General features: G+C 46.1%; 1 protein-coding gene across 2 annotated transcripts in view; it reads right to left on the bottom strand.

Annotated features, from left to right (window-relative positions):
- The window catches only part of luzp1 (leucine zipper protein 1), a 106,731-nt gene that overhangs the window by 23,046 nt on the left and 71,185 nt on the right, over positions 1 to 12,500 (bottom strand). For both annotated transcript variants that reach the window (XM_063183632.1, XM_063183631.1), the window contains exons 3-5: positions 2,032 to 2,498; positions 1,586 to 1,768; positions 1 to 1,187 (exon numbers count right to left, since the gene is read on the bottom strand). The exon at positions 1 to 1,187 is cut by the window's left edge and continues 1,642 nt beyond it. In XM_063183632.1, coding sequence (XP_063039702.1) covers positions 1 to 1,187; positions 1,586 to 1,768; positions 2,032 to 2,178 — 1,517 coding nt within the window. In that variant the 5' untranslated portion in view covers positions 2,179 to 2,498. The remainder of the gene's footprint in view (positions 1,188 to 1,585; positions 1,769 to 2,031; positions 2,499 to 12,500) is intronic.

The following is a 12,500-nucleotide window of genomic DNA, read 5'->3' as shown; positions in this document are numbered from 1 at the left end:
TTTTTGGCATCGCTCTCGGTCGCCTTCAGAGGTGTCTTCCACGGCTTCTGGTCATTGGCCGCTGGTGGGTAACGGCTGAGAACAGACATCTTTTTGCTGTCGCTGTTGGACCCCTGGCTACTGCCAAAACCTGGTTTCTCCTCAGCGCCTCTTGCCGTTTCTCTGAGGCCGTTGTCAGAGGCTGGAGTTGCTCCAGTCCTCAGTCCCCGTTTGGCCTTGTGTGCTGGACTCATCGCCCTCCTGGTAGCCTTGGGGGAGTTTTCGGCAGAGTGGCTGAAGTCCTTGTTACGTGGCTTGGCCTCTTTCCTCTGTTGAGGGGACACCTCTCTTTTGTGTTTGGAGGCCAGTGGCTTCGGGTTAGCGGAACTGGGATATTTCGGCTTCTCATTACGGAAGCCTCGGACGGCGACATCCTCGCTCTCCACCTTGCCGTTCTCCAGCACTTTAGCCGTGCCGTTGCCTGCCCCTCCGTGACTGCTGCCGCTGCCATGGATCTGCGTCTTGAGTTGCTGAACTTGCTCGGCAAGGGATTGGCTTTTGATCTTCTCCTGCTGGAACTTCTCCAACAGCTCTGTGTTTTTGGACTCTGTGTTCTTCAGGTCCTCCTCAACCAGTTCCAGTTGCTTCAGGCGATTCTTGAGCTTCTCCACTTCTTGGTTCAGGTCTCTGACTTTGTTGTCCTCCTGACCTTCCAGGCTGTTCTTCTCATTCTCCGTTTTATTCATAAGCCCTGTGTCTTCACTGAACTTCAGATAGTCGAAGCTCTTCTTCCTGGTGAGCTTGCTCGTGAGGCCCGTTGAGAGTTCATCCTCGATCCGGAGGTCTCTGGATTCCCTGCGCACGTAGTCTGAACTGATCCGGTTCTTCTGCTGCTCTAGTTTTTCCTGGAGCTTGTGGATTACCTTCTCGTCCTCTTTCTGTTTATCCAGAAGCCTCTTGCGCTCGCTCAGGAAGGTCTGGGTGAGGCCCTTGAGCCTGTCCATCTCTGCACTGAGGGCCTGCTCAGCCTTGTCCAGGCGTGCTTCCGAAGTGTCTACCTCTTTCAGGCGAACTTTCAGGGCCTCCAGTTCGGTGGACAGCTTGCGGTTGAGGTTCCTCTCCTCGTTGAGGTTGAGGCACAGCTGAGAGCAGTCCGACTTGCACTTTCCAAAGGCTTCCTCCAGTTTCTCCATTTCAGCCATTCTTCCCTGAAAACAACAGGATATGGTGAAGTAATTTAGCGGAAAGCTTTTGGGCAGCATTTTGGAGTTCTGATTCAATACTACAGAGGAAGGTTTTTTTACTGTAAATGTGTGCCAAATACTAGAAAACATAAACAACTGTCCATATTGCACCATTAAAAAGATAAGTGACATCTTTTTGGCTACGCTGTTTGCAAAGTCATGTTTTGGAATATTTCCTCCTATTTCCATGGTGGTTTATGTCCTGGCAGGACATGAAAACATACTCATAAATATGGTATGTTTTATAACAAACATATATCACAAGAGATATCATTTTTAAATTTTACTGATAAGTGTTTTTTAATATGTTGTTATGTTTATGGTATTGCATTTTATTCAACTCCAATATATACTTTTTTTACCTGCAGTCGCTCCACCTCCACCTTCAGTCCCTTGGTCACCCTCTCATCCTCCTCCAGCCTCTCCCGGACGGACCGGCACAGGTCCTCGGCCTTGCGGATCTCCTCATCCTTGCCCTCGATCTTCAGCACCCTCTTCCTGAGAGTCTCTACCTCCGACAGCAGGGACGAGTTACTGCCCTCTGCCTGGATGATACAAATACAAGCATTAATCCAGCACAACATACTGTATATCACAATAATGATGTAGACAATATGGCAGGCACACAAAAATGTAACACCGAATGAATAAACACAGGAATTGGAATAAGACTAAAGAAAAACTGATGGAATGCAGATCTCGCAATAGTGACTAAATGTGTATATACTAGAAACAAGTAGGATGGATAAAAAAAGCAAATAGGTAGGTCAAATGGTAATAATCAATAATCAATAATCAATAATCAAACCTGGATGATCTTGTCCTGTAGCTCCATCAGCTCCTCCTCCGCTTTCTGCAGTTTACTGGAGGCCTCCTCCAGCTCGTCCAGCCGACGGCCCAGACTCTGCAGCTTGTGCCGCAGGTGGCGGTTCGTGGTGTCTTTGTACTCGGACATGGCTGGGTTTTGGGGCTGGCGGAGGGTGCGGTGTGTGGGCCACGGCAGGACAGGGTGGGGTGGGGTGGGGTTGGGTGGTGTAGTGGGAGTGGGGGGTGTGGGGTGTGGTGCTGTTTTCCAAGCTTTTCAAGCTTTGCAAGATTTATTTGACAACTGTGTGGGAGGTATGCATTTGCGTGACCAGTCCTCTTGTCAGTACCACTTGGATCTGAAGGGAGTTTCTTGGCGTCGTGTGAAGCAGACAGACACGTAGCGGTTCGGTACACTCCGTTCTCGGATGTTCCTTGATTCTTCTACGTTTGATGCGGATATACGATCATCTGCAAGACAGAAAAGAAGACATGTCATTAATTTCGAGTACCACCAATGCCAACAGATAATATACAAAACCACTGATACTGGAATTCCTAACAGATGTAAATACATCCATACATCAGCCGCACAGGCCAACAGAAATATTTAATTTTCAATTAAACATATACCTGACCTGGCGCCATATATTTATGATATAAACTAGAAAACCTACTATGCATAGATTAAACTTGAGGACAACGTAAACACCCAAAGAAGAGATAACAAAATGAACTAGTTAACACCAACATTCAGCACAGACAGCAATAAGTAATTCCCTGTGAAATGACCAACCTTTCAAAAACAGTTTGACTACCTACTAGCAAATATGAAATCTACCTTACTGTCCCCCATGCCTAATTCCAGGCTCCATTCCAGAGATCTTACAGCCCTGCCATGTGGTTATTAACCTCCAGTACAACAAAGGCCCAATACACAGCAGAGCTTATCTGCAACAAATGATTGACAGCATTCACCATCCAATCACTGCACTGCATTGCTTGAAATTCTATGGGGAACTTCCTGTTTGCTGGGGCTGAATGTGCAGAGTGGATTGCAGTGGACAGAGAGGCAACAGGCCACTAGGGGGCTAAGGGACGTGAGCAACAGTAGCTGATGCAAAGTGGGTGGTGCTGCAGCACCATCTAGGAGCTGCACACTCCATCAGGGAGTCTATATGTTTGATTGCTGTAATAAGCAATGAGACGGAACGACAGTGCACAGCATAACACAGCTGGCTGCATGGACAGAGGCCAGGGATAACTTGCAAAAGACACATGACTGATGGGGGTAAATATGTTGAAAGCATATAGGGGTAATGCTTTAGACAACACAAACACAAACTTGTGCAAAGGCGTTTATCAAGGTGCAGGTATGCAAAAACGTTGAACACGCAACCAACCACAGAACGGAAAAAGCGATGTATATGCATATGCATGACAGTGCTACGCAGTATATTTACAGTGCTACAGAGAGAGAGAGAGAAGAGAGAGAGAAAGAGAGAGAGGGAGGGAGGGAGGGGAAAGAGAGAGAGAGAGAGAGAGAGAGAGAGAGACAGACAGACAGAGAGAGACAGAGAGAGAGAGAAGAGAGAGAGAAAGAGAGAGAGAGAGAGGGCAAAACGGAACATATAGATGAAGACAAATGCGACCATCATCACGGTTCAAACTACTGTCATCATGCAAATTTAATGAGTGTGCAATGCCTTAGCTGCAGTGCTGACGATGCCAATTATGCTGGGCAATTAGGCCCAGTCAAAAGCCGATCTAACGCCTATGACTTAGAGCACTGTACTGGCGGACCACATAGGACGACAGGCAGGCGGACGGACGCCACTGCAAACAGGGCCGACCTTTGAGCCTGACTTTATGGTGGCCCATAATAACGTATGGTCACATGACAGCCATCGCTGCCACAGAACAAAAGAATGGATGGGACGAGGAGGGAGAGAAGGTCTGTTGTTGTGTGTGGGTTGTGTATCGGCCTTGGCTGAGGTGGCCGACTTTGATGCCTTTCCTCTCGTATCCTGCTAACGCTCACCCCTAATCGGTCACTGATGACTCCCCTCTCCCTCTCCTCTGACGTCTAACATCGAACGCCCTACAAACGACTTCCTATGCCTTCCAGCGTTCAGCTGACGGTGGCAGAAATCGTATCGTTACACGCGCATGCACGTACACACACATGCACACACACACCTCTCCTGGCCTGGTCATCACTATGACAACAGTACGTGGGGTTGGGGGTGCAACACACTACAGGCAGTCATCACTCATTCAGCCTGCGTCATACGATTGCTCCTGAATGCACCGCAAATCATGACCCGCTGAACACCCCCAGAAACATTCTGCCATTACAGTGCGTTTGACCGTAGCATTTTATTATTCAAAAGGATTTAACACTAAAACAACAATATCCTTCCTCACCAAAGCAGAGGGTGATGTTTGCACATTTTAAAAAAAGAGAAAAATCACGGACCATTACTTTTGAACTACTGAACCTATTCATAGTCATTGGAGAGCCCTGAGGGTGTTTGGTCAGGAGAGAATGAAGGACTGTTAAAGAAAAATAGGGAACCACGTCTTGACTTAACACCAGTTTCATACTATACAGTACAGAGAAAGAAAGGGCTATCGAGAGCCTGGCAGGTTTCCTTCAATTGAACTTCAGGCCTCGACATGAATCAAAGGGCTTGGTCCTGCTGTGCACCGCACCGGTGACTGCACTGCATGCAGGGAAGCCGAAAGGGGGGGGGACAAGGGCCCAGGTATAGAGGGGGCCCACAATTAGGTCCTCATTGCATTACATGTATTGTATGGGGGGCCCTTTCAGATGACTTTGTCCTGGGCCTGGCCAAAGCTGTTAGCGGCCCTGACTGCATGCACCAAAAAGAACCCACATAACATGGCGTCATGTTCTTTCACCCTGAAAAAAAAAAGGACCAAAGACTAGTCATAGCATGTGGCGTAAAATTTTCGGAAACATAAATAAACTGCCTCGGGGTGAAACTACAGAGAACAACCCATATTTGGTTAGAATACCGACTGCGATTTTTGGTTATTTTGGTTTGTTTCGCTGGTTGTCCTGTGCTTCTCTTTTGAGCACATGCTGTTCAGCTATTGTGTGCTTCAGTTACTGCTCGTCTGTCTGCCTGCCTGCCTGCCTGCTTGGCTGCTTGCTTCCCCCAACCCCGACCCCCCCAGTAGCCACACACACCCCCCACCACTGGACCCTAGAGCTCTGCACATCTGCAGACATCATCACTTATCGATCCCCCATTGCACTACCCTGTGTGTGTGTGTGTGTGTGTGTGTGTGTGTGTGTGTGTGTGTGTGTGTGTGTGTGTGTGTGTGTGTGTGTTTGCATTTGTAAGTGTGCATGTGTGTGTGCGCGCGCGCGTGTGTGTGTGTCTGTGTGCATTTGTAAGTGTGTGTGTGTGTGTGTGTGTGTGTGTGTGTGTGTGTGTGTGTGTGTGTGTGTGTGTGCATGTGTAAGTGTGTGTGTGTGTACGTAAGTGTGTGTGTGTGTGTGTGTGTGTGTACGTGTCTGTGTGTGTGTGCATTTGTAAGTGTGTGTGTGTGTGTGTGTGTGTGTGTGTGTGTGTGTGTGTGTGTGTGTGTGTGTGTGTACGTAAGTGTGTGTGTGTGTCTGTGTGCATTTGTAAGTGTGTGTGTGTGTGTGTGTGTGTGTGTGTGTGTGTGCATTTGTAAGTGTGTGTGTGTGTGTGTGTGTGTGTGTGTGTAAGTGTGTGTGTGTGTGTGTGTGTGTGTGTGTGTGTGTGTGTGTGTGTGTGTGTGTGTGTGCATTTGTAAGTGTGTGTGTGTGTGTGTATGTTTGTAAGTGAGTGTGTAAGAGTGTCTGTGTGTGCGTGTAAGCGCACATGCGTGTGTGCGAGCATATGTGTGTGTGTGTGTGTGTGTGTGTGTGTGTGTGTGTGTGTGTGTGTACGCATAATGCTGCATCGCTCAATAATACCCCTCTCTGATCCACCTTCCAGAAACCACAAACACACAGTCTCCTTGACGCTCACCGCAAGGATATCAGGTCTGGGACATAAATGGCCAGCAAAATGCAGCAAAGTGATTCTCGAAGCCTGTGTGTGTGTGTGTGTGTGTGTGTGTGTGTGTGTGTGTGTGTGTGTGTGTGTGTGTGTGTGTGTGTGTGTGTGTGTGTGTGTGTGTGTGTGTGTGTATATATGTGTGTATGTGTGTGTGTGTGTGTGTGTGTGTGTGTATGTGTGACTACTATAGAAGCTGACATTTGACCTATGCTAACACCGGAATGACAGTGCATGTATTAAGCAGTCAATTCCTTCCATACTGTATGTGTTTCCAAATTAATTTCAGTGACTTCTCATTAGAAAGAGTTACAGCAATTTACTTGGATGACGTCTTAAGTGTTAATTTAGTTGCATGGAGTCTGGCACACATAAATTATGTCAACTGCTTGAATGATTCCATTGGGATCAATTTCAGAGCCCTTTTATGAACTACAGTCAGTCAATAAGAATTCATAACATAACGTTCACAAAATATCATGTAATATTGCTCAAGCCAAGATAATGAAACGAAAACAAACAAACAAAAAAAAACAAATGCATACGGTACTTTGTGCAGCTGTGCTAGTTTGTGCAATGAGAGAGGGTGGGTGGGTGAGTATCGTTTCTGTTACTGTTGGAAATGTCATTCTTGCAGTGCTGCGTTAAGGGTCATTGTCAGCTTGTTGCATCAGGTGGCTGTTGTTGATAAAGGAGAATGTTGGTTCAATTTGGCACATGGCCTGCCGAGTCAGGCAAGTTCTGAGATGTTATAATCACGACGAGAATGTTGCTATTAAAATTTCCCTCTTCCGGGGTGCATTTCTCGAAACCATAGTTGCTAACTACGTTAGCTACTTTGTTGTTTGCAATGCAATTTCCCATTGACAACTACCCAAGTTGTTAACTAAACTGGCTAACAACTATGGTTTCGAGAAACGCACCCCAGTATTGGTACCTACTTTCTTCTAGCTTCTTTCTCTAGAATTCTTTGTCTACCCTGAAGAGACCTTTTCACAATATTGAATTAACCCTTTGTGGAGTAAACACTGTTGTTCCGCAGTCCTTCTAGAATTTTAGTCCAAGATTCTACACCTTCCATGGAACTCAGGGTTAAAAATCCTGCAGTGTGCTTGTAACATAGAGAGAACTCAACATTAAAAAACATAGCCTGCTCGCAGCTCTGGGTTTGTGCGAGTTGTGTTTGGTTTGAGGAACACATGAGGAGAATGCGGCTAAATTAGCACATGCGTCGCCACGGCATCCAAGAGTGCAGTGCTGCGGTTCAGTTGAGGTCAGGCTCACGTCTGAGTAAGAGCAGCCCTCAAAATAGGCATCTCCTCAAAAACATACATAACGAAACACAGTCTCTCTCCCTTTCTCTGTCTCAGACACACATAAACACACACGTTCAGAGAGAGACACAAAGGAACACATACACACTTTCGGTGAAACAAACACAATCGCACACACAAGCATATGCACGCACACGCACGCACGTACACACACGCACACAAGCACACACACACATGCACACACTTGATGTGATTAAGATGGACAGCAGACCGGGCCTTTATCCGGTTAGTGCTGCCCAGCTACCTGTCTCAGTCCACCAGCAGCACTGCCCTCTTTTTCTCTCTCTGCTCTCATTTCCTGCATCTCTCTCTCTCTCTCTCTCTCTCTGCTCTCATTTCCTGCATCTCTCTCTCTCTCTCTCTCTCTCCATTTCTATTCCTCCTTCTCTCATTTCTTCCCTCTTCATCCTTGTAATTCTCTCTTCATCCTCCTCTCTCTTCATCCTGCTCTACCTCCCTCTTTCTCTATCTCCATCCTTCTCTATCTTCATCCTTGTCTCACTCTCTCTATGCCAGGAGCAAAAGCAGGCCTTGATGCAGCACTGCACAAAAATATACAGGCATGTTTTAGCGGGCCCAGGGCGAGAGGGGCCCCAAAATTGTGTCCTCTTTACATTGCATTTGGAGGGGGGACGGGACTTTCAGATGTTTTTGTCCTGGGCCCAGCCAAGGCTGTCAGCAGCCCTGTGTCTATTGGTCTCTCTCTCTCTCTTTCCCTCCTCTGGGGTGCATTTCTCGAAACCATAGTTGCTTCATTAGCTACTTTGTTGTTTGCAATGCAGTTTCCAATTGGCAACTACCCAAGTTGCTAACTAGCTAACAACTTCTCTTTCGAGAAACACACCCCAGGGTGCCCAGGCTTCTCCTAGGGCACTCCCACTCCAGGTGCAGTTCAGTGCTACCCCTGTGTGCAAGCAATCCGTTCTAGGGATGCAAATTATCGATTGATTCATTAATCATTAGTTGATAGCCTTTTCGATAGACTTACGATTAATTGATAAGCTGCGTTTTCCCCCCGAAATCTCAATGTTTCTAGAAAAAAACATACTGAAACTAAAAATTTTAATTAAAAATTTAGATGAAATACCACATTAACATTAATTCTATTTAAATTCATAAATCCAAAGGTGATTTAAATATTCCCAATATTCACACCCTTCTTCACACACACTCTTCACGTGCCCATTTCAACTGGGTCTCTTGTAAGTTGAATTGTCGATTAATTGCGATTAATGTTTTTTAATCGATTAACGCCTTGATCGATTAACCCTATTCAGACTGGGCTTTTTTAGCATTCCTGGGCCTGGGGGGAGCTCTTTTGACACCCCCCCCCCTCATAACTCATGAACGGAATACAGTATGACTACGAAACTTGGGGGAGATGATCTACATATGGACATCTATGAATGCCATATTTTTTTGTGTAATTATCTAGTATTATGACGTCATTATGACATCATTATCTTATTATGCCCAAAATCTCGCCATAATGGATTTTCCAACAAATTTAGGTAATGCACTTAAATTTTTATGATTTTATGCTTCAAACCACTTAAATTCTCCCAAAGTTGTCTGATGCTAATGGAAATAACAAAAAAATATGAAAGTATATGGCGTCATATATATGGTAAATTGATTTTTGGTCAGACATACCTGTCAGAAAACCATTGCCATGGCAACGGCAAAAATGATAAACCTTATCTTTCGGTACCTAACTGTAGCCAACTAAATGTTAGGAAAAGTCACAAAGTTTGGTAGTTATAGCTTAAGTCGTTAAGGAAATTATACGACATCAAAGTTGGTGCGGGCACTTTTAGCCCCCCCCCCCCCCCCCCCAGTCTGGATAGGGTTAAAGTCGATTAATCGTTTGCATCCCTAATCCGTTCCAGTCCCGAATCCTCCAGCGCTCCATTCCCCTGGTGCTGCAGCCCTCTCCTCTCCCTTCCCTCAGGGGGGCAGTGGAGCGTGGAGAGCAGCCCTGGCATGACATGGCGTATCAAGGCATAACCAGCCAAGGCATAGCCAGCCAAGGCAAGGCAAAGGCAAAGGCAAGGCTGTCCCAGGGCAATCAACATACCTGCTCTTATCTGCCCAGCTCTTTCATTAGCTACGCCACGCCAGGGCACGCACACTAGCTATGGCAGGGAATGCGCACACGCACACATATGCACGAACACACTAATGTTGAGCACTCACACACACACACACACACACACACACACACACACACACACACACACACACACACACACACACACACACACACACACACACACACACACACACACACACACACACACACACACACACACACACACACACACACACACACACACACACACACACACACACACACAATGGCAGGGAATGCGCACACGCACACATATGCACGAACACACTAATGTTGAGCACTCACACATGTACACACACACACACACACGCACGCACACACACACACACACACACACACACACACACACACACTAATGGTTGCTCCTGAGGAATGAAGGCCACCGTCACTGCTGCGACCACACTGCAGCTCCAAACTCCCACAATTCACAGGGGCGCTTCTAGCTGAGTGGCTAATTAGATCAGAGGCTTTTCACTTTTCATCACCACTTTGGCATTCACACATTCGTTATTCATTTAGGAAAAAAACAGGTGGAGGGGAGGTGTGTGCGCGTTTGTGTGGTGTGTGGTGTGTAGTATGTGTAGTGTGTAGTATGTGTAGTGTGTGTGTGGAGTGTAGTGTGTAGTGTGTGTGGTGTGCGTGCGTGTGTGGTGTGCGTGCGAGTGTGGCGTGCGTGCGCATGCATGGTGTGTGTGTGGAGTGTGGTGTGTAGTATGTGTAGTGTGTAGTATGTGTAGTGTGTAGTGTGTGTGGTGTGCGTGCGCATGCGTGGCGTGCGTGTGTGTGTGGTGTGTGTGTGTGGTGTGCGTGTGTGGTGTGCGTGCGTGGTGTGCGTGCGTGTGTGGTGTGTGGCGTGCATGCGTGTGTGGCGTGCATGTGTGGTGTGTGTGTGTGTGTGTGTGTGTGTGTGTATGTGGCGTGCGTGCGTGCATGCGTGGTGTGTGTGTGTGTGTGTGTGTGTGTGTGTGTGTGTGTGTGTGTGTGTGTGTGTGTGTGTGTGTGTGTGTGTGTGTGTGTGTGTGTGTGTGTGTGTGTGTGTGTGTGTGTGCCCATGTGGACATTCTTTAAAAGCGTAACCAAAGGGATCATGCAGTCCCCCTCTTGGGTTTGTCGATCAGATAAACGACAGAAACTCACAACAGGACAGATCCCCCAAGTCCCTAAACACATCAAATGCAATTTAGCAAAACACTCCAACACAGCAGGCAGTCTGTCGCTACTCTGGTATTCCCAACTACTACGAGCCCAAACATACAGGAGAAATGTCCAAAAATACAATTGAACAGAACAATTTTAACACACCATGTCAGGGAACAGAACAGACTGCTAATATTGTGAGCCAAAAATACCAGCAGAATGTCCAACAGTTATATTCAATTTTGTCTCATTTATTCTAACATTTTATTCGATAAAATGAAATCATGTCAATCAGTGCAGGCATGGCTTCACATTACATGGACAGTAAGACTGGCTGATTGTGTGAAAGAGCGTGGAATGTGTGGGGAGAGAGAGAGAGAGTGAGGAGGAGTGTGTGTGTGTGTGTGTGTGTGTGTGTGTGTGTGTGTGTGTGTGTGTGTGTGTGTGTGTGTGTGTGTGTGTGTGTGTGTGTGTGTGTGTGTGTGGTGTCCCAGTGTGAAGGGTCATCTGTGTCCCCCATATCTGGGGTGGAAATGAATTAATTGGTGCACTTGGTCACGTCCTCGTGTTCACTCTAATGAGGGGGGGTGGGGGGTGCAAGAGGGAGGCGAGGGGAGGGGTGAGGCACATATACACAGAGTGTGTGTGAGAGAGAGAGAGAGAGAGAGAGAGAGAGAGAGAGAGAGAGAGAGAGAGAGAGAGAGAGAGAGAGCAAAAAAGGAGGAATGAAAGAGAGAGTGAGGGACGTTGAGGGACGAGAGGGGGAGAGTATTCTTGCAGTGACGTCAAACAACTTTTGAAGAGAATGAGGTTTAAACCAAATACTGGTTTCGGGCAAACAAAATGTAGGTTCAGGTCCATGCTGCCGGATGCAATTTATACCTGCTACGAAGGCAAGGAGTCGGATTGGAGGAAACAGCTGACTAAAACAGTGTGGAAGAATAATTGAAGAGTTCAGATGCAAAACCCCCTAAGTGCCTTTTCAGAAAATAATCTTAATTCATTTTTATTTAATACAAAGCTATCAGAATTGCATATTTTTACATTTTATTCATGTAATATAACTATTTATATGTATTATCAAGTACAAAAATGTAAACCAAACCAACAACGGGGTTCTCTAAAAATATAGAAGTGCAGGTCTTCAGAAATGGAGTTAGGGGGTTTTGCATCTGAACTCTTCAATTGGAGGAGAAGGATGGATGATGAGGATGATGGGACGGTAAGGGAGTAGGGAGGAGAAGAGAAGGAAGAAAAATGAAGGGTAAAGAAATAATGGGAAAGTAAGAGTGGAAAGGAGGACATCTAACCCTGTAGGAAAGGCAAGGTGAAGTGGAATAGAGAGGAAAGAAGACGAGAGAGAAGATGGCAAAGCAGTGTAGGCCAGTCAATCCAGCTCAAAAAAGGCCAAAACATGGGACAAATTTCAATAGTTAAGCTTCCTAGTTTTAAGTGATCCTTAATAAAACCCTTGCATCACATATTCAAAATCTACCAGTTGATATTTAGTGGAACATAAATGTTTTCAAGGTCAAAGTTGGAGAAAGTTTCAAATTGATATCTCATAGTTAATTTAGTTTACCCCATTCACCAAGTATCTCCTATATTGTCTCCCGATGGAAAAATTCATGGGAAATCTCCAACTTGAAAAAAGTATGTTCCACTAAATCTAAATCGGTAGATTTTTTATGTGTTATTTAGATATGACTAGGGATAACAAAAACTTGGAATGATTACTGTAATCATTTGTACCGTGTCAAACACTAGATTGACTGGCCTGCAGAGTGGATTGGAGAGGAGAAGAAGAGGGGAG

This window comes from Engraulis encrasicolus, chromosome 19, assembly GCF_034702125.1.
Source record: "Engraulis encrasicolus isolate BLACKSEA-1 chromosome 19, IST_EnEncr_1.0, whole genome shotgun sequence".
Taxonomy (NCBI): domain Eukaryota; kingdom Metazoa; phylum Chordata; class Actinopteri; order Clupeiformes; family Engraulidae; genus Engraulis; species Engraulis encrasicolus.
The sequence above is the reverse complement of the archived record's forward strand: the minus strand, read 5'-3'. Positions and strand labels throughout refer to the sequence as shown.